This window comes from Dromiciops gliroides, chromosome 1 (genome assembly GCF_019393635.1).
Source record: "Dromiciops gliroides isolate mDroGli1 chromosome 1, mDroGli1.pri, whole genome shotgun sequence".
NCBI classification, from domain to species: Eukaryota; Metazoa; Chordata; class Mammalia; order Microbiotheria; family Microbiotheriidae; genus Dromiciops; species Dromiciops gliroides.
In genome coordinates, this window is record NC_057861.1 from 27,512,675 (window position 1) to 27,532,821 (window position 20,147).

General features: G+C 43.9%; 1 protein-coding gene across 4 annotated transcripts in view; it reads right to left on the bottom strand.

Annotated features, from left to right (window-relative positions):
* Positions 1–2,924: 2,924 nt before the first annotated feature.
* The window catches only part of PTPN11 (protein tyrosine phosphatase non-receptor type 11), a 71,704-nt gene continuing 54,481 nt past the window's right edge, over positions 2,925–20,147 (bottom strand). The window contains exons 11-16 of one of the 4 annotated variants that reach the window (XM_043982168.1): positions 19,554–19,708; positions 18,282–18,349; positions 17,802–17,953; positions 12,036–12,148; positions 10,572–10,673; positions 2,925–8,359 (exon numbers count right to left, since the gene is read on the bottom strand). In XM_043982168.1, coding sequence (XP_043838103.1) covers positions 10,604–10,673; positions 12,036–12,148; positions 17,802–17,953; positions 18,282–18,349; positions 19,554–19,708 — 558 coding nt within the window. In that variant the 3' untranslated portion in view covers positions 2,925–8,359; positions 10,572–10,603. Of the gene's footprint in view, positions 8,360–10,571; positions 10,674–12,035; positions 12,149–17,801; positions 17,954–18,281; positions 18,350–19,553; positions 19,721–20,147 lie in introns of all 4 variants that reach the window. The other 3 variants (XM_043982158.1, XM_043982153.1, XM_043982144.1) reach the window with 3 other exon arrangements.

Consider the following 20,147-nt stretch of genomic DNA (forward strand, 5'->3'; position numbering starts at 1 on the left):
CAGTGGCAGTTGAAATAAAGAAGTCCCCAAACACAGGATGACAAGAACTTCAAATACAACATCCAAGCCTATGTCCTTGAAAGTCTTCCATGGGCATCTTGCCTGTTTCTCCTTGCAGAGCTTAGGATATCGAAGCTGGGACCCCAGAGGGTGAATCCAAGGGTAAAATAAAGGAGGAATCCCATTCTACAACAAAAATTCACAGAAACTCAGATTTAGAGGGGACGGATCACTTTCCTTGCCCTAAATTATACCCTCCAACCCAGATATCTTTCTCCACCAAGCCTCAATGCAGGTAACTTTTGGACTTCATGTGTTGGCTTCCCCCATTAAAATATAAGCTCCTTGGGGGCAGCTAGGTGGTGAAGTGGTGCTTTCACCATCCCTGAATTCCAGAGGACCTGAGTTCAAATCCAGCCTCAGACACTTGACACTTACTAGCTGTGTGACCTTGAGCAAGTCACTTATTGCCTTAGGGGGAAAAAAGCTCCTTGAAGGCAGGAAGTGATTATCTTTTTATTTGTATCTGTATTCCAGGCCCTTATCATGGTGGCTGGCACAGTTAGTACTTAATAAATTTTGTTAATGAGCTGACTTCACCACATCCATTCAGTGGAACCACAAACATACCCAGGAGATTAAATTCCTTGGAAGGCAGGGACTGTTCTTCATTTTTGGCTTCTACCAAAGGGCAGACAAGTCAATAAGCATTTATAAGGCACCTAGTACATGCCAGGAATTGTACTAAGTGCTGCTGATACAAGGAAAGGCCCTCCTCCCCGAAAAGTTCCTGCTCTCAAGGAACTCATAGTCTTTTGGGGAGACAAAATGCAAGCAACAATGTACAAAGAAGAGACATCTTGCGGGACAGATTGAAGACAATCAACAGGGGGAAGGCTCTAGCATTAAGGAAAACCTGGAAAGGATTCTTATAGAAGGTGAGATTTTAGCTGAGACTTCAAAAGAAGCCAGAGAGGCTTGAAATAGAATGAGGACAAAGAGCTTTCATCGCAGGCAGTGCAGACACCGTGAAAATGCCCAGAGGGTGAGGATGGAGGGAACTGTGTGAGAAACAGCAAGGAGGCCAGTATCACTGGATCATAGAGCAGGAGGAAGAAAGAGGTAAGAAAACTGCAAAGGCAGGAAGAGGACAGGTTATGAAGGAAGGCCAGATGCCTTTAGAAAAGTTCGGTGAGTTACAAAGCATTAAGGTAGTAGTGAGCAATGGCCGGCCGCCTATTGGCTGAGACCATGGCAGAGAGAGAGACAAAGAATTAGCAAGCAAGCAAGCAAGCAGTGTAAGGGAAACCTAGCTCACCCTTGGTGTTTAGACAGGTGGTTTTTTTCCCCTTTTTTTCTCCCCTTTGATCTTTTTGGTAATACATGTCTTATTTCTATTTCAAGTTAGAAGATGGTGGAGGAGAGGCTGTGACTCCCACAAGCTCCAGATAAACCTATCCATTCACACCCAAGTAATGCAGTAAAAAAACAAAAATCAAAACACAAGTTAACTGATTTTTTATATATTATCGTTCTTGTGCAGTTGTGGTTCCTTCCCCCACCAATAGCAGAACACAAGGTCCACGAGAGCAGGCGCCATTTTCTCATTTTCCTTCTATCTCCACTGTTTAGTACCAAGTTTTGATCACTAGGAAATGGGGAGGAGTCTAAATCTATGATTTCATTTGCGTAGGGGGTCGCCAATGCCTGCCCTGCAAGTTATATCAGAGTTGCCTTGTACATATTAAGTATTTAATAAGGAATGTTAGATTGAATTTGTATCCATACCATCCTATGCTCACTTGTTGCGCTCTCTCCCTCTCCTCCCTCTCTCTTCCTCTCTCTCTGTCTGTCTCTCTCTCCCCCCTGCCCTCACCTCCCTCTTTGGGGTCCTTAGTCTTCCATAGCCAAATATCTGTGCTTACCTAGTCACCTCTACACAAGGCATCCCTAAGTACTGAATGGTATCCACTAGAGGTAAAAGTGGAATCCAGAAGAATAACCTCTTTTAAGATGCCTTAAGACCACAAAAATGGGATGCTTCCTCCAAGTCTAACCATAATATTTACTGAATGCAAGAAAGCTTTCCTCATGTAGTAACCACATTCCTATAACCCCTTAATGCCCAACCTTCTCACCCCAGTGGTTCTACATCCTGTTTCCAATATATTTATTTGGCTCACCTTATCCCTCATTTTGCTTTCTTGATTGTTCTTGAGGTGTTTCAGTGGTAGATATCACCAAACCAGAAAGTCTTCCAAACCTAGATGATCTATGTTCCTCTCTGTGGACTTCCAAAGGCTGTGCATACAGTGTACCAAATAAATGCAATGTGAATGAACTTATTTTCTTCATTCCAATGGACATTCTGATTCACAGCCATCTACAAATCAGCCCTTGCTCATGGATGGCAAGGATTATTTCACATTTGCCTTTATGTCACCAGCTCTTAACACACTACCCAGGCCATAGTAGGCACTTAATTGTCACTGCTATTGTTTGTCCTTCATTCTCAAAGAGGACCATGACATGGGGGTGATGTCATGACTTGTAGTGAATTAGATTAAAGTGAGGCAGGGCCCTTTCAAGGTTCACCAGCCTCACTCTTCTCCTGTGGAGCATTCTAGGTCTAGTGCAAAGATATAAATCAGGATAACTAGAGATGGTTCCTACATTGAGGCAAGGGTTGCAGTGAATGATGGGCTTCTTATTCTCTTCCTCCCTCCCTATCCTCCCAAATCCCAAAAAGTCCAAGTGGGAAAGAAAAAGAAGGCTGAGGGATCGTGGGGTTAATAGTACTGGCAGAAGGAGGAGGATCACCATTGCTAATAACGGTCATTTTTAGGCACTTCATAAATGTTTGTTGAGTGGTCTTTCCATTGTGCTTTCAGAATTTTTAATGAAATAAACAAGAACACCAGAAAATAAGAAAATGATTTTATTCCTAATTTTGAGTTCTGATACAGTTTACAAATACACTTTTACTCTGATAATTCAGCCTTGCCACTAGCAAAGCTGCTGAGCTAACACCCATAAATACAGGTCAGGAGGAGATTAACATCCACTATTGTTTCTATGCATAAACTATTCTTTTAATGTCGTTTTTTTTTTTTGACAACTGAAAATCAACTACATAATACGGGTGGGCAAAAAGGCAATAAGTGAGTCTTTTGAAACACTAAATGTATAATAAACACAGCGCATATTATCAACATTTACATGATTCACATCAAATTGATGACATCCTAAAATGTATTCCTTTTAAAGGATAGATTTTCAATAAAATATTACATTTCATTTAATACTCTGGTACAATACTTCATACACTGCAGGAAAATTAAAAGTAGGCCTAGTCATCAGCTTAAGAAAGGATCCCTTCTCATTAGCCTTTAGTAATAAAAAGAATCACAATTATGTCATAAATAAACAGACAAAATTAATAATTACAAGTTTTGAGGTTGAGCGTGGAAACATTTTTCAAATTAGTTTTGAGTAATAAAAAGTTATGAAAAACACTGAAATGAGCTCCTAGATTTATATGCAATCTGCCCCAAACAAACAAAAGAGGAGCAAACATTTTAGTGAGGATACAATAACAATAAACTATATTTCTAAACTAATATTGAAGAGGGAAAATTAAAAGTTCTGTCCAAATTAATGGCTAGCAGTCCTAATAATATAACCATAAATCAGCGTGACCATTTGCTATAAACCTTTTTTTTTAATTTTTATATTTTTTTTCTTACAATGCACAGTCAACGAAAACTGTACCAGGTTTGTACTGGTAAAAAATATATCCTATATATAGATATGTGTGTGTGTTGTGCCTCAGGAGTTACACTCTTAAGTTTTCTTGTGGTGTAAGTAATCTATAACCAAATATTTCTAACTCAGTTCTTTTTCCCATTCCACTGAACTAGAAATAATCCATGATGCCAAATTATTTTTTAAAAACACCTACTAGAATATCTCGAGATACAATGGGAGTCGATAAATAAGGTGAACTTGAAGGGAGCTTCAAAACAGTTCATTCCAGAAACATGAACATGCACTTTTGTCGGTGGAATCCCCTACTCCCTGGACACACTTTCTAGCAATCGATTAGCTATTATTTAATCCATCAGAGAAGGGTGGAATGAACAGGGTTGGGGAGGGGCGGGACCAAAGGCGAGCCAATTAAGCACCACCATTTTAAACATCTGTATTAGCTCTGGACATGCATTCCTTTCCCCCTTGGTGCAGCCCAAAGTTGAGAAAATCAGAAAGGACTCAGTGTGGACTTCCTTTACACAGGGGATGCAGGGGATGCAGCAGGGTCTCCTAGTATAACTACCTGCTTTGTTAACATGGGAGCAAATATTGCTCCATTACAAAAGAACACCCATTAGGGAACCACACTTTTTAAAAATAACTAGATTACTGACTTCACAGTGCCTCAAAAAAGTTCACAGTACGATGCCCTTGTCACTGCACATTTGTCTTTGTGCAAACACACCGCCAAACTCAACACATGCTACCATCTTCCCAGCAAAGGGGTTGGCTTTTTTTTTTTTTTGGAGGGGGTGGAGGCTGGTAGACAATGTGTGTGCTTACCTGGATAATCTACCCTTTGTTCTCAGTACAGAAGGGTGCCCCACATATCTGAACAATTCACACCTCTCTGTATTTAGATTTTTGTTTTATTTTGTTTTTTAAATGATTAGTTTTACGCCTTCCAATAGCAAAAAGCTGAATGGCACTTTGATGTTTTTAACTGTAACTAAATCTGAAAGAAAGGTCCCCACATCGGAAAACTGGCTGTTGGTGACAGTGTTGTGTTGTCAGTTTTATGCACGGACTACATATGAGTGCTCTGAGTTCAGACGTGCAGGTAATGAAGATATGTAGTCAGGAGCACATGCTGGTATGTGTGCAAGAAATGGAAATCCACCTTAATCATGGACTCTCACAGCTAACAGGACAATCTCCTCTACTTGTACCAAAGCACATTTCCAGCCTGTACAAGGACCTGGCCTGGAGATGCTCAAGATAATCCCTCCATCTCTCTCTCCCTTCCCCCTCCCCAATCAACCACATGAAAAAGTACATTCCTTTCAACTTGAGCAAACTGCCATGGTTTTCAGCAGGGCCACACACTAGGTAGAAGCTTCTGGTTTTCCCCTAAAGGAGTCATAAACTCTGAAATCTTCTTGAATTCATTGGTTTAATTCGGTTTTAATTCCAATACCCCATTCCAGACAAATTCTCCAGCTCAAAACACAGAATCCTAGTTTCATAACTTAAAAGAGCCAGCTCACTTTTGGACGATATGTAAATGACAGGAAACTCAGAATAAGGACCACAGGGGGCAAGGTAGGCAGTTGGCCAGAGTGCTACAATCAAGCATGGATACTTCAAATGAAAACAGGTTTTGAATGAATGTGCACACACACATTTTTGTGCCAAAAATTCCACTGTTCACGGCATGGCTCTCCTTGAGGGCAGATGCTATCTCTCTCTCTCTCTCTGTTTTTATTTTTGTTTTTTTAAATCTTGGCATCCCCCAAGAACCTAGCAAAGTGCCCTGGTGCTCACTAACAAACTAACTATTAATTCAGTTGAATAACTTATACCGTATGTGACTTGAACAATATGAAGCCTTGAAGCCTTCACATGGAACAATTTCCAAATCTTAGTGAAGGCATTCCAATATTTTTTCAACTCTGGTAGCAAAATTCATTTGTTGGCCACAGAATGAATGGGACTTCAAACACAACTCGAGGTCATCTGATTCATCCATCACTGACTGCTTCTGCCCCTGGTTCTGCTGCTCCTCATAAACCGCCTTTTCTAAACTACTGATTCTGCGAGCTCCACTTGCCAATCTGTCATGGCTCGTGCCCTACACTGTGCCCTACTGAGCATCACACAAGCTCACGTGCAATTTGGTAATATGTGACCAAGTTCTGATGACGCTTCATGGCTGCAAACTGTGGACTACCAGCCTTGGAAAGGTTAAAGCTGCAGGTCACCAGGGGCATGGGCGTGACAAGGCATACAGCACTTTAGCAACAAAGAATCAGACAGACAGAAGAGCAGAAAAGAGAGAGGAGGCACAGTCATGGAGCAAGAGCATGAGATCGCCACGCCCCCCGGCACTCACACAGTGTCCAGGGATCTAGAGGCAGACCCTGGGGGCACTGGGTCTTCCCTCTGGGGAAGAGTCACAGGACAGCATGGACGAGGGCTGAGCAAGACAAGAAGGTGTGGATGGGCTTTCACTGGCATCGTCACAAAGAGTGTCCGCCCATCTTGAGGAGATCCCAGCTCCACTGAGGGATCCAGTGCTCAATGATCATTCAGCGATCTGGCAGAACTAAGATAGTTTGACAATACTGTGATACTATACTTATTTAGGAAAATAAGAAAAGGTTTCATTAAACCAGTGTCCCAAACAGGACTTCACAAAGCCAAATGAAAGGAGTTACCTCACCATCAAGTTACAGGACAAGTTGTGTTCAGAGAGTGCAAATACTACTGATTCTACCCGACAGGCATTGACATTAATGCAACAAATACATTTGCACAATCAAACCATTGTACAAATATAAGGATATATGCTGGTGAAAGTCTATCCCAAAGTCAAGAGTCCAAAGTACTACAATAAAGTAGAGGCAAACAGAAGAGTTTCCAATTGTGCAATCAAAAGATGCACTCACCTCAATTCCCACAAACACAGGCTCTATACAGCCCCCTTTGGCAGAGGACCTGAATTCTCTCTCATCTCAGGCCCAGCCGCACCCAGCCTGATTGATGCAGTGGAAGCCCTCCACGGATCCCACATAATACAGCCAGCCAGTCTCACTGTGGTCTAGCAAAGGGCAAGGCGTTGGCCCTTCTGCTTGTGGGAATGACCAAGCAGGTCTTCCCAAATGACTGCAGGGAAAACCAATACTCTGGCCCAGCTCTACTGGAAAGAAGCTTCCCCCCTTGGTGATTCAGGCCTGATCTAGTCATTGAGTCGGCTCCACTCTGCCTCTGAGACAGAAATGAAAGACAGCCACAGGGCAAGGAACCTGAGTAGTTATCACAGGGGCTCAAAAGGAAAGTCACTAGAGGAGCTTATTAGTCTTTACAAACATGACCAAAAATACTTCAGCTGAAATAAACACAATGAAGACTGGTGGAACACAGAGAGCAGAGAGGGATGTGGCTCTGGAAGGCACTTAAGGTAAAAGAAGGTTGGTGAAAATCCCATTCAATGAAACAGAAACGAGCTACTGCTGGTAATCCTGCCCCCAGTCCTGGTGCAGACTCCTTCTTGCCTTGCTATGCCAACCCTCTGTGCTCACACAGATAGATCCACTTGAGGGGCCTGGCTCACACTGGCTCCTTCCACTGGATTCTGAAGTACAGATCACCTAGAGATGTGTAAGGCCTTACTGAAAACCAGAGGAGCCCCAAGCATGGGGAAAGGGTTCCACATATCAGCTCACACATGGCACAGCACGGAGGCAGGGGCTGAGCAATCATAAAGAATCACCAGATGCTCACTCAAAGGTCTTCTGCCTCCAACTGTCAAACCGCTAGATGATCATGATGCCCACAGGAGTCACCCCGGGCTGCTGCCACCTCCTGCCACTGCTACAAGCTGCCGCTTCTCTGAATGGCTGCGAATGTTCCCTCCAACACTGGTCATCAGCAGAAGGATTTTCCCTTGAGCATAAAGACAGTGACTCTGGTTCAAAGAAAACCTTCCACGACTAGGCTGAGGAGTAAATCAGCCATCTGCTAACAAAAGAAGGCACCTCCTCTCCAAAAGCCGTTGTCACCTTCCACTTTGAAGTGGCCAATTAGAAAGGAAATGCTCAACTCTGTGAGCTTTAGACATTAGGACATGATTCTATCCCCTATCATTTATAACAGATAGTAAAAAATTGTTCCCATTTGTACTGGATGTTATTTTGACAGATTTTCCGAAATCATTGCTCCTTCAAAAAGTGCCCTTTCATGCCTCACAGAGAGAAAGAGAATAAATCTGCTCCAATTTTAAAAAGAAAAATGCTGATCACTTGAATTTTAATCACCATCATCTGCAAAATGTGGAAATGAAAATTTAATAGCTTCCTCAATTTAAAACAAAATTCTATAAAATATAATATTGTCTACATTGTAGAGATGATTTCTTCTTATTTAAAAAACAAGCAATTGTAAATCAGGTATTGTTGAGAGAGAAAATCATGTTTCTTATATGGTTTTGCACTTTGCTTATTAGCGGAAGTTATTAAACAGTCAGAATGCAAACCTTCCAAATTCATTCTTCACATGAAAGTCCGTGCATCTTTCTTGACCTTTTGGGGGTGGGGAGGAATAGTCATATCTGGAAAGAGAAGAAAAAAAAAAAAGCAAGATATTGTTTAGGAATACATATCCAAAATGTTAATAAAAATAAAAACATTTTAAAGTAAGCATGAAACTAATAATGTGGAATTAATTCTATGGTGGAAAAAATAAACTCATGGAAAACCCTAACTTTCTATTTGTTAGTAAGAAGGACTTTTGTCTCTAATCTGAAGAGTTAAACCTTCTGAAAAGGTGTTAGGGCCAATAGCAGGGTAGAATATTTAAAAATCAGGCAGGATCACTGACTCAGAAGTGATCAGCTAGTCTAATTCCTTTAGTTTACAGAGGGGAGAGTGGTCTCTTGTGCAGTGCACGGACGATCTGATCCTAACCCTGTTGCACTGGATGGCTTGCTCCACCGCTGGCACAAAAGTGGGGGCCAACACTAACTGGTTCCAAAAATATCACGGTACATCAGAAAGTTGGCGGAAAGCTTCCTTACTCAATAAGAAATCTAGCTTCTCTGATACAGTGGACTTCAATAGGAATAGAGCGTACATCCCTACTACACTCGGCTACCCAGGCACAGCTGAGGGAGACAGCACTCTGGTAAATGCAAGTCCAGTACATCAACAGTGTGACGTAGCAAGAAAAGAGCCTACTGCACTTCTAAGCTCGGTCAACAGTGACAGCCTCTGGAATGAGGAGGTAACCATCACCTGGGCCCTGGCCTGGCCAGGCCCCATCTGCAGTACCATTTTCACTCCTGGGCATGACACCCATAAGATGGGGCAGACCCATAAGATAGTGAGCAGAAGAATGAAAGGACAAGGAACCATGCCCCCTGGAGTCAGGTGAAGGAAACAGGGCACACTTTGCCTAGAAACTAGAAGATCTGGAAGTATAAGGGGCTCAAGATGTCTTAAAGGATCTGAAAGACTTTCATGTGGAAGACAGGAAGCCCAGTAATGGTCAACGGGATAATCTTAGGAAGCTAAGGGAACTAGGGCCACACTGAGAGAGGCACAGGATCCAGGGATAAGAAAGAGCTGATCCTGCTGTCCTAACAGGCCTCATTTGAATGACTACGGTCATTTCTGGCAGCACAGGTCAAGAATGGCACTGATGAGCTGGACAATGTCCCGAGGAGGCCAACTCCGAGGGGGAAAGGCCTTCAGTCTGTGCCATATGAGAATCAACCGAAGGAAAGGGTTCAAGTTGGGGGAGGAGGGCACATCATGGATGTCTCCCAGGATTTCAAGGCTATCGCAGAGAAGAAAGGCTATTGAGACGGCCACTCGTTCTACTTAGTCTCAGAAAGAAAAACCAGAAACAAAAGTAACAGGCCAGAGTTGGCTCAACGTCTAGAAAAACCCCCTTCTAACTCTAGCCATCCACAAGTGGAACGGGACGCCATGAGAGGCGGCGGGCTCTCCTTCACTTGAGGACATGAGAAGAGGCTCCCTAACAATTTGTCAGACACATCATACAGGGTTTGCTTTTCACAGGTCCTGGTCCCATGGAGAGGCCCCAGAGAGCCTATCCAACGCTGAGATATGGGGATTCTCTTTTATCTGCTTGGTCTCAGAGGACAGAATTACAAGCAGGAGGTGAAAGCCACAGAAGAACAAGCTTCCTAAGAAGGAAAGCTTTCTAATAGAGGAAGGGGCTGCCTCTGGAGGCAGTAAGTACCCCAACATTCAAGGTGTCAGGTAGAGTCTAGAGAGCTGAGGATTGGCCTGGAATGAGCTCAACTCTGGACTTCTGCAACTTTTCTCAGGGGCACCCAACTGGTCTGGGGAAGAGCAAGGAAGAGAGCCAAGAGTTCTTAATTCCTAGGGGGATGCTCCTCTTTCCACATGCCCCGCGGCATCACTACCAGTTGTGTTCTAGGCAGCCTCAGCACTTGCCACTTAGCAATTCAGGAAACGGCATGTTTGCTCTAAGTGTCCCATGGGAATTAATGCCCAAGAGAGACGTGACGTTACCCTCAAGGAATGAATTCTGCCTTTTGTTGTAAGTACTGAATGGATTCTGAAATCATCCCAACAGAAAATGGCTGTCAAACTGAACAGTGGCAGAATGTTGCCATGGGGTGGGACTAGCTTAGAAAAGTTTTTAACACAATTTGAACAGCAGTACATTTTAATCAAATATTCACAAATGTTAATCTGAAAGAAATCAAATAGATCACAAACCATATTGAACAGTAATCTATGACAGCAATAAAAGATTCTGAATTGAATTACCCAGCTCTGAGCTGAAACCTTGGCAGGTCTTCTCATCTAAAACTCTTCTGCTGCTGCACCAATCCCACATTTTCATATACTCTAGCACTATCTTCTCTCATTCTGAAAAAGACATTTACAAAAATGCAAACCAGGTGGAAGAAAGTTATCTTGTTAGATTGTCGCTAACTGGGATAGCAATAACTTAGGCTACTGGAAAATGTTATGCCACAACTTTCAGATCTAAAATTGCTAAGTCAGTACAAGGGAAAGAAGTCACTTGGCAGTACAGTGCCAAGGAAGCCTGCATACTGCTCATCAATAAAGAAATCCATTGACCAAACTAGCTCTCTCATTGTGGTAAAAAGAGGCCAAAGAGGAGGAAGAGGAAAAGAAGGAAGCAGCAGTTGTCTGCTAGAGGAAACACATCTGGTAGAAGATATACCACTTAATGATTAAATTAGAAGCACACATATGATTACTCACCTTACATGTAGCCTAAACCATTTGCATGGAAAATTAATGACAGATTATACACATAGACTATAACAGTATATAAAAAAACTTAACAACAGCAACAAAATCCAAAAAAAAGTACAGAAATAAAAGATCAAAGGAGGACACCGAGGCAAACAAGATTTGCTGTTATTTTTGTTCAAGTTAATACATATTCTTAAAAAAACAAGTTTATGGTTTTATAGAGATCAATTTTGTTTTGTATTTCAATGTTTGTTTTTGTTGAGTTGCCAAGTTCAGAATAAATTAATGAATGAACGAATAAAAAGACGAATGAATGAATGAAAGGGCGGACAAATAAATACAGATAAATATATGAACAAATAAATGAATGAATGAATGTGAGGCCAAAGGCAGCAAGAATTTGAAAATATAAACCAGTAGGAAAGTGCCAATAGGAGTCTTGTGAGAATTAATGTAGAGAGGCAAATGTTACCCAAAGGGACCAATAATGTTAGCTTCTTGTAGCTCCTGACAGAATCAATCTGACAAGTGTCTTTAAATTATATTTTGCAGATAAAGTATCCCAAACTCATATCTATCAATTAATATAATCTAAGGGCTCACTTATTTAATTGGTTTCCAAAAAACTGCTGCCGCTCCCCCCATCCCCACCCCCACCCCACAAAAGTAAAGGCAAGGAGGCAAGGACAACAAGCAACCATTAGCCTTGGGAACAAAAAGATATATAAACCTAATGTGGTACTCCGCTAGGCTCAACAAAGATGGCTTTGATATATTAATAACCCCCAGGGAAGGCAACAGTGAGCCAGCCATTAGTTAAATAAACCAGCTGGGGCTTTGAGAAGTATTAACAAGGCACGAGCTACTAATTTGCTAATTGCTAATGGACATTATTAGCCGGCTGATTAGCCACAGCATATGTCCACGGAAGTCTTGGGCTGCAAAGAGAGCCATTTTACAGAAGGATTTTCAGAGAAAAACACCAATTCCCTCCCTACTACTTACTCTGGACAGGTTGGAGTCGGGGTACAGGGTGGGAGAGGACTCTGATCGCCACTTGTCTGGTCCGCTAGGGAATACTTGATGTTTGTATATTCATGCCCTTTTCTCTTGCTTTTCTGAAAACCAAAGAAGATAAAACAGTTTAAGTTTCAGGAAGACCTGAAAACAGAAGACATTTTAATGAAGGAGCCTAAAATCCTGGTCTTTAGATGGTCCAACAACTGGTAAACATTCAGGGGACACCAAGACACTGTCAGAAGCTGAATGGATAAGAATTCCTCTTTCCAACTACAAGCCCACAGAATTTGAGAGCAAGACAAAGCCATGTATAACAACTTCAGCCCGGCTCAGACCAAACCTGCCAAGGGAAAGAAGAATTCTCTTAGTCACCATTTCACAGCTCTGTTGCAGTACAGCTTTGTCAGCCCCAGGTACACAAGCAGAAGAGATTCTTGGAAGAGACTGAAGCCCAGCAGAACTGGCCCTGCAGGCCCAACCACCCTAGCCCTGAGCAGTGCAGAAGGAAATGTGTTGTTTGAAATATTGGGGGGAAGCCTGTCCCTGTTCTAAGTTATTGGCGAACTTAGCTGGGTTTCTAACATAGTGCTACTTTTAAATTAGAGGCTACTGCACACTGTTTGGCATTAAGCATTTATTAATCATATCAAATGTTATTAAAGAGAGAGAGCACATGGGTCCAAGTAGAGTTCGGAAGCCCTACATTACCTAGATAGAGAGGAGAGCGCGGAAGGACTCGTGGCTGCCTCCTCTTGCATCCCAGGCCAAGCAAGTGCAAACCTCTTGCGGACCAGAGGAGAGACAGTCCTTACACACTGCAAAGCTAATTGACTCGCATCATTCAATTCTATTGGTTGACAGGACCTGAGGGTGGTCCGTATCAAAAGGAGCAGTCCCTGCTGAGGTCAGAGTCCAGTGAAAGACAGACCCCGTGAGGGGAAAAGGCTTTCACATAGGTGTGATTTCTCTCTCTACTGCCGAGTCTGATTTGCATTTCTATAGTCTCTGAACTGGCTCTGAGAAACCAGCCAGAATTCCTGAGTGGGGGGAGGGGTCTCTGGGCTCCCCCAAAACTCATTATTAATAATTATTTTCTGAGAAATGGCTCACTGATGGGAGGAAAGGCAGCACAGACACCTGACAGTGTCCCCTCCACACCACTCCTCACCCGGTGAAGGGCCCTTTGGACCCCTCAATGCTTCTGAAAACATCTCCCAGGAAGCATGTCACTGCAGCTCACACACAAGCTGAGCCACAATGGTGGCAAACCTCTAAATGAAATCACTTGGACCTTGCTCACCTGAAAACGAAATGCACCTCGAAGGGATCAACTGGCTAAAAATTAAGAATCCCTCTCCACTGATGCCCACACCATTAAATCAGAACCTAATGACCTCTTCAAATTATCAATATCATTGTGAAATTTATCTTTCAAGTTGGGGGCAACCTCAAAGAAACATTCACTATCTGGGATTTGCAGAATTTCTGCCCTAATTATAAAGTAACTCTTAGACCAAATAACACCAACCATCATTTAAATGTGAGGCAATAACAGACAGTGGACACAGAGCTGTCCATGAGGAGCCAGGAAGCCCTGGGTTACCCCAGTCTGGTTAGCCCCATCACTGAACTCCCAGAGCTCCAGACAATGCCAAGAAGGTGCAGGTCCTTCCTTCTATCAATGAAATCACTGACCTAGCCCCTGTCCCCAAACCGCCCCCCATACAGATTGGGCTCAACCTAAACGAAACTAACAACCACCATCCCTTATTAAACAACCAGCTTAATTAAATCTCTACACTAATACTGCACCCTCCCCACACCCAGACAGTGGCATGGGGAGGCAGGGGAGCCTGAGTGGGAAGCTGGGACTTGGAAAGGCAAGAGCAACAGGTAGGAGGCAGGCAGGTGACCCTGAGTGGTTGAAGACTATGCAAGCTCAAACAAGAAAGGCCTCTGCCACACTCCCAATGGCTCCTTCTCTATTTTCTTTGGACAATATACAGCTCTGCCCAGCTATTTGTGGTCAGCCACATATCCGCCCCCAGGGCACATGTTGCCACTGAACATTCTCTGGATGATGCATGAATAACAAAGCGAACCTTCACTGGTGGCACATGGTCAGCCCGTAGCTTTTCTTACTCCTGCATCTCTCTGCTACTGTCCTCTACACCACTTCTCTATAATTCACCACTTTTCATGTTCTGACACCTTCCCAAGCCCAACAGACACTTGGGTGGGCTAGAGAGATGACTGGGTGCCTGGTGTCCTAAGACCTGTCCAGCCAAGTGCAACAAGGATTCCACCCCACCCCACCCCCAGTCATGGGACCAGCCACCTTATGCTCAATTTCTGAGGCTTGGTGACTCATGAAAAACAGCTCTTGAGTCATGGAGGGGCTCAGAAGCTGCACTGGCCAGGAAGTATCCAGTGTGATGACAACACGGAGCCCTGAAGCCCAGAAATAACAAGCATCCTTACATTACAGATCCAAACTACGATTCTGTGACCTGACCAGGACAAGTCTGTGTCTAATAATACCTGCTTTTATTCACATGCTAAGTTCACTCGTGGTGGGTAGGAAGGTAGGTGCCTAAGGGCACACTAGGGACCAGTATTACCTTAGCAAGGAGAGCATCCGAAGGTCACAGTTAAAACCTTTTGTGGGCCAGGGCCAGACCCCAGTCCTCTCATGATTACTTCTAGCTAACTACCTTGAGAATGTCAGTCAACAGGTATGAGGCACACTTGAGGGAGATACTTTAATACTTAATATCCAGAACAACTACCAGGCAAATGGCTGAAAGATGACATTCCGTGCATGATGAATAGTGCCATTTTTGTATATGAAGTGTGTTGCATATTGCAACACGTGTCAGCAACAACAACAAGCTCCTTGCTTACATTCACTCGAGTCTATGTTGGAGTAACTTCTATACAAACACCCCAAGAACTTCAGAGTCCATGAATTTTAGCACTGAAATCTCAGCCCAAATGATATAAAATCTTCTAGAAAAAGTAGAACACATGAAGACCTACAAAACAAGCTCTTCTCATTAATTCTTTCCTCAAGACCGAGAGAAATTCTTTTTTACACTGAAGTATTTGTAAAAAGTCGGCAGTTCTTTTAATTCAGAGGAATATAAGTGGGATAGGAATGGCTGCAGTGACTCCAGGAATCCCAAGCTCCAATTCTCTAGGCCTAGGGTTCCTAGGACTTCTGTAGCAACTTGAGGATAATCATGGATGGAGCCGAATGATGGGGAGCTGGCTCAGCTGAATGGAGCCTTTCTGTTTCACTGGCTGCCTGAAACACTAAGAAAAATTCCAGATGAAATTTAAAATTTTTCCATACAAGCTTTAGGGAAGGATGTACTTTGAGACACTGGGAAGCAACCTGAAACAGATTCTTCCCTCTACCGGATTTCATTGACAGCAGGATTTCCAAGACTTTTTAAAATTTCTATGAATCCAATTGCCTCATCGACTGTTTTGTAGCCAAGACCTTCAGCTGGTTAGGGATAAAGACGATTGGCAAGCTCTGAAATCATCTGGTAACACAGATACAGAGATAGAGATAGAACACGTGCCCCCCCCCTCTCTCTTTCTCCATGTGAGGTAACTATAGGTTCTTTTCATCTCTTAACTCTTCAAAAGAGAATCACAGTCTGGGTCTTCTTTCACCTTTCCCCACCTCCCACCCTCAGGAAGCCACCAACCTGAGTCTCTGCATGATGAGAAAAAAAGAAAACAAAAACCCCATGTCCGCATTCAAAAAAAAAAAAAAAACCTGAGAAAGTTGCCCAAAATGCTTTGTGTGTCCAAATGTCAAGAAACAAAGAAAGACAAGGACTAAATCATGAGGTGACTAAAGCAGAGGCCTTTATTTAGTGTAATCTAACAGAGAGTAAATGTATGCTACACAAAAAGCTTTGTGCTGGCAATGAAATAAAATAGCCTCTGTCCTCAAGGGATTTATACTTTTAAAAAATATATAACTAAATTAAATTGATGTTTTTCTTCTGTGTAGGGAAAAAAAAAGTCATCCGCTCCAACTTAGCACTTTAAACAATTAAGAATTTGATGACCAATTGAAGTAGAAATGAGGTACTAAGAAAGTTCAGGAGCTTTCCTAGTGGGGAAGAAGAGGCCCCAAATTCATCAAAACAAAAAGTTTGACCACTTTTCAGAAGTCCTGAGGTATTTGATGAATAACACCAATTAATGTAAGAGGCCTCTAGTCTCATCAATTACATGCATCTAACCCTAAACTCAAACTTCTAAAAAAAAATCCCCATTTTCCTAGCCAAATTTTCCTCTCCTAACTCCTCATTATGTGTTTGCTGTCTTCCCCCATTAGAATGCAAATTTCATGAGGTCAGGGCCTGCCTTTCAACGCTTAGCACAATGTCTGGCACCTAGTATCATCATCAAAAACCATTTATTGAGTGCTGACTCTGTGTCTGGCACTGTGCGAAGCACACTGTGCTAAGTACTAGGGACACAAAGGCAAAAAACGAGGTCCACGCTCAGAAGGAGCTCACGATATGCAAACAACTGTGGACACTCAAGTTTCAGTGGGAGATACGAAGCATTTTTAAAATGTTCTATTCTTTCTTACCTTGAATTAAGAGAGACAAAATATGGCCATAGATTCAGAGCTAGGAGTCCAACCTCCTCGTTTGATTAGAGAAGGAAAGTGGTGTCCAGAAAGGCTGATGTGGACAGAGGCCCAGCAGCACTAAGCAGCATAGCACCCCCAGGCCAGCCCTGGGCCCTTTCCACTAGGGTGCACTGCCCTCCCAATTTGTGCTACTCTATTCACAAAGTCTTAAATGTGGATTTAAGGAACAAAGAGCTTACAAGTCATAAACCTTAAAAACTCCCTGAGCCGGCCTTTGCAGACAATGACATGGAAGATCCTGGCAAGCAAACGGAATGAAGACCGAGCTCTGTTCCCAAACCATTAGGCCTTGTGTTCCAGCTAACTGAGCCCTGGCAAGGTGGCTGCTATTTCTCCATCCTAGAAGTCACCCAATAAAGCGCCCATTACCATTCTTAGGAGAGCTTCAGGCTGTGGCCTAGACCTTTGCAAGGCAATCACAGTAACACTGACAAACCACTTTGATCTTTGGTGACTTCAGTAGCAGCAGCAGCTATGCTAAGGGAAAATGCCATTCTACTTCTTTTCTTAATCTCAGCATATTCCTCATTAACTCAGCTTTGTGTTTGATATGAATAGCTTTAGATGAGAAACTTCAATCTCAAATTCTTCTTCATTACTCAAATCTTATTAAAACTGAAATTTCACTACTTCCAACTACTCGACGGCACTCAAAATTGGCCACCCCAAAGCCTGGGCGTTATGGGAGTGACCACATTCAGACTAACAAGTAGAAATGGGAAAATGAGATCCAGCCAAAACCTTGAAGTCACAGTAATGGACCAAGAACTCAGGGGCTCAGGGTTCTAAGCCTGGCTCTTCCATCAGCTGCACAATCCAAGGAAAACCAGAACCTTCCTGTTCAGTCACTGCCTCCTCCTCCCTCCTTCTAGGAGGTCAAACAGCAAGTCCATGAAAGCTCCTAACATGGGTGAGGCCTGCCTTTCCTACCTGCTCCAAGAGAGGAGCCTCCTATTGGGCACTGGCTCCTGGCTCAGGAGGAGGTGAACGTATACAGCCACTGATATGCTTGGGACCTGCAGAGAAGCACCTGCCTGCAAAGGGCTGGAGCTGTGCGACAACTGTACCTGCTCCTCCTCAATCCGGCGCTGCAGCGTCTCGATATAATGCTGCACAGCCATGTAGATAAACCTGTACTGGGCTTCTGTCTGGACCATCCCTGACCTCTGTGATCTCACCATCTGAATGGTCTTGGGAACATCAATGTCACAGTCCACACCTAGAAGAAAACAAAGGGTAGAGCTGACCCCACACTGCTCAGTGCCCGGCTAGGCCTCTGCCCACGACCATCATCGCTGGCCCCAGTGACTTCCACATCCCACAAAGCAGTGTGTGGGTGGCCCTAAGGGACACAGGTATGTGGTTTCCAGTGCAGGCTCTGCTGACTGTGCCTGGTGTTCTTGTCACCAGCTAGGCCCAGGTGCTCGGGAAAGAGACAGGGTTGGTAGTCCCATTTAATTCCTTTCTCCTACTGACATGGTCACTTGCTTTCTCCCCCAAAAACATGGAAACAGGCATTTGAGCTTCTGACCCTACAGCCGACTTACCCTTCTCTCTGATAATGTCAATAAGGATATCAATCACAATGAAAGTTCCTGTCCTGCCGATCCCAGCACTGTGGGTGAAAAAAACAAAAAGCTGTCAATTTTTCTTCCAATCTGAGCAAAGCCCTTCAAGGGATGGATGGATATGGTTTCGTGGGGGGGGGGGGTGTGCATGCACATGCATGCCCACATTGTGTTGGGGAGGTGTTCAAAATAAGAATATTGATAATAGTCCAAATGTCAGGGGAGGGGGATTATTTTTAACAAGGCATATTTTAATTAAGTTGTACAAATAACTCAAGTTAAGTGACCTCCCACACATCTACTTGCCCACTGTGGTGCAAATATAATTTACAAAAATAAAGTCTCTTTCTGACACACACAGCTTACCCCAAACATGGGGCATGACACACTTGTGGGCACCAGTGTGAAGGCATGAGATCACAGCTCCCACCAAAGCCCTGCATGGGAACTGGTCCATGTCTATTTAAAGCAATCAACAGTAGCTTGTGGGGGGTAGGGGGGTAGGAGCTCTTCTTTGCATATTAAGAGATCAGAACTACAACCAAATCAGAGCCGAAAATCCTACACACACACACACACACACACACACACACACGCACACACGCACACACACACGCACACACGCACACGCACACGCACACACACGCACACACGCACACACACACACGCACACACACACACGCACACGCACACACGCACACACACACACACACGCACACACACGCACACACGCGCACACACGCACACACGCACACGCACACGCACACACGCACGCACACACACACACGCACACGCACACGCACACGCACACACGCACGCACACACACGCACGCACACACACGCACACGCACACGCACACGCACACGCACACGCACACACGCACGCACACACATCGAACAAGATCATAGACTCCTTCAAGCCAGGGATTGTGCGGTATCCTTTTTTCACCACTGCAATACCCCACGCAGCCCTAGCTTCAGCACTCTGCTTATAGCAGCCTGAATGGCTGCTGTGAATATCTGCTGACTGAAGTTCTGGTCTCTGAGGACTCAGTCAGGATCACGTTCCCAGGTGACAAATGTGCTTTTCTCATACCATTTATCTGGATTTCTTACAAATGCTCCTGTTTTGCCCTCGGAGCAGGGAGGTGGGAAATGGGGGAGCGGGTAGCATGCATCCCCCTCCTTTGGGAAACTAAGGCCCCATCCCCCCAGAACCACACCAAGGCCCAACCACGGTCTGGACGATTACCTGCAATGCACCACCACAGGGCCCGCATCAGAAATGCTCTCCTGCTTGTGATGGACCTCTTCTAAAAAGTCCAGAACCCCCCCAGGGTCAGTAGGCACGCCATGATCAGGCCAGGTTCTAAAATGATACTGCCACACTGTTCTCTCCGTGTTCCCCTGAAGTAGAGCCAAGAAGCAGCAAGAAAGAATTAAATACTCCAAGGGGGAGAACTTCCCTAAATCAGGAACAATTAGGGATCCAGAGAAACTGGCATTTACAAGTGAGAACATTCCCACAAAAAAGCTGAAGTTACCATCTCTGGGACCTCTCTAGCTGGACTTGGGCCTAGTCCTTCCTTCTAAAGGCAATTTCATACGAGAGTCACAATCTTCACGGGTAAGCTTTTCGCACTTGGGCAATCAGTCTTTTAGAATAAGGAAGCCACCCCCCAATACTGAGAGATCTTTAAGCAGAAGCCAAATGGCCTCTTGACATGGACACTGGACTAGGGAAGAGTAAGAGCTCAAATCTGTAGAGCACAGGGGAGCTGTAAGCACTCTGCCTACATGCCCCTCCTTTGATCAGCTCTGAGACTGACTCCTACCCCATACCTGC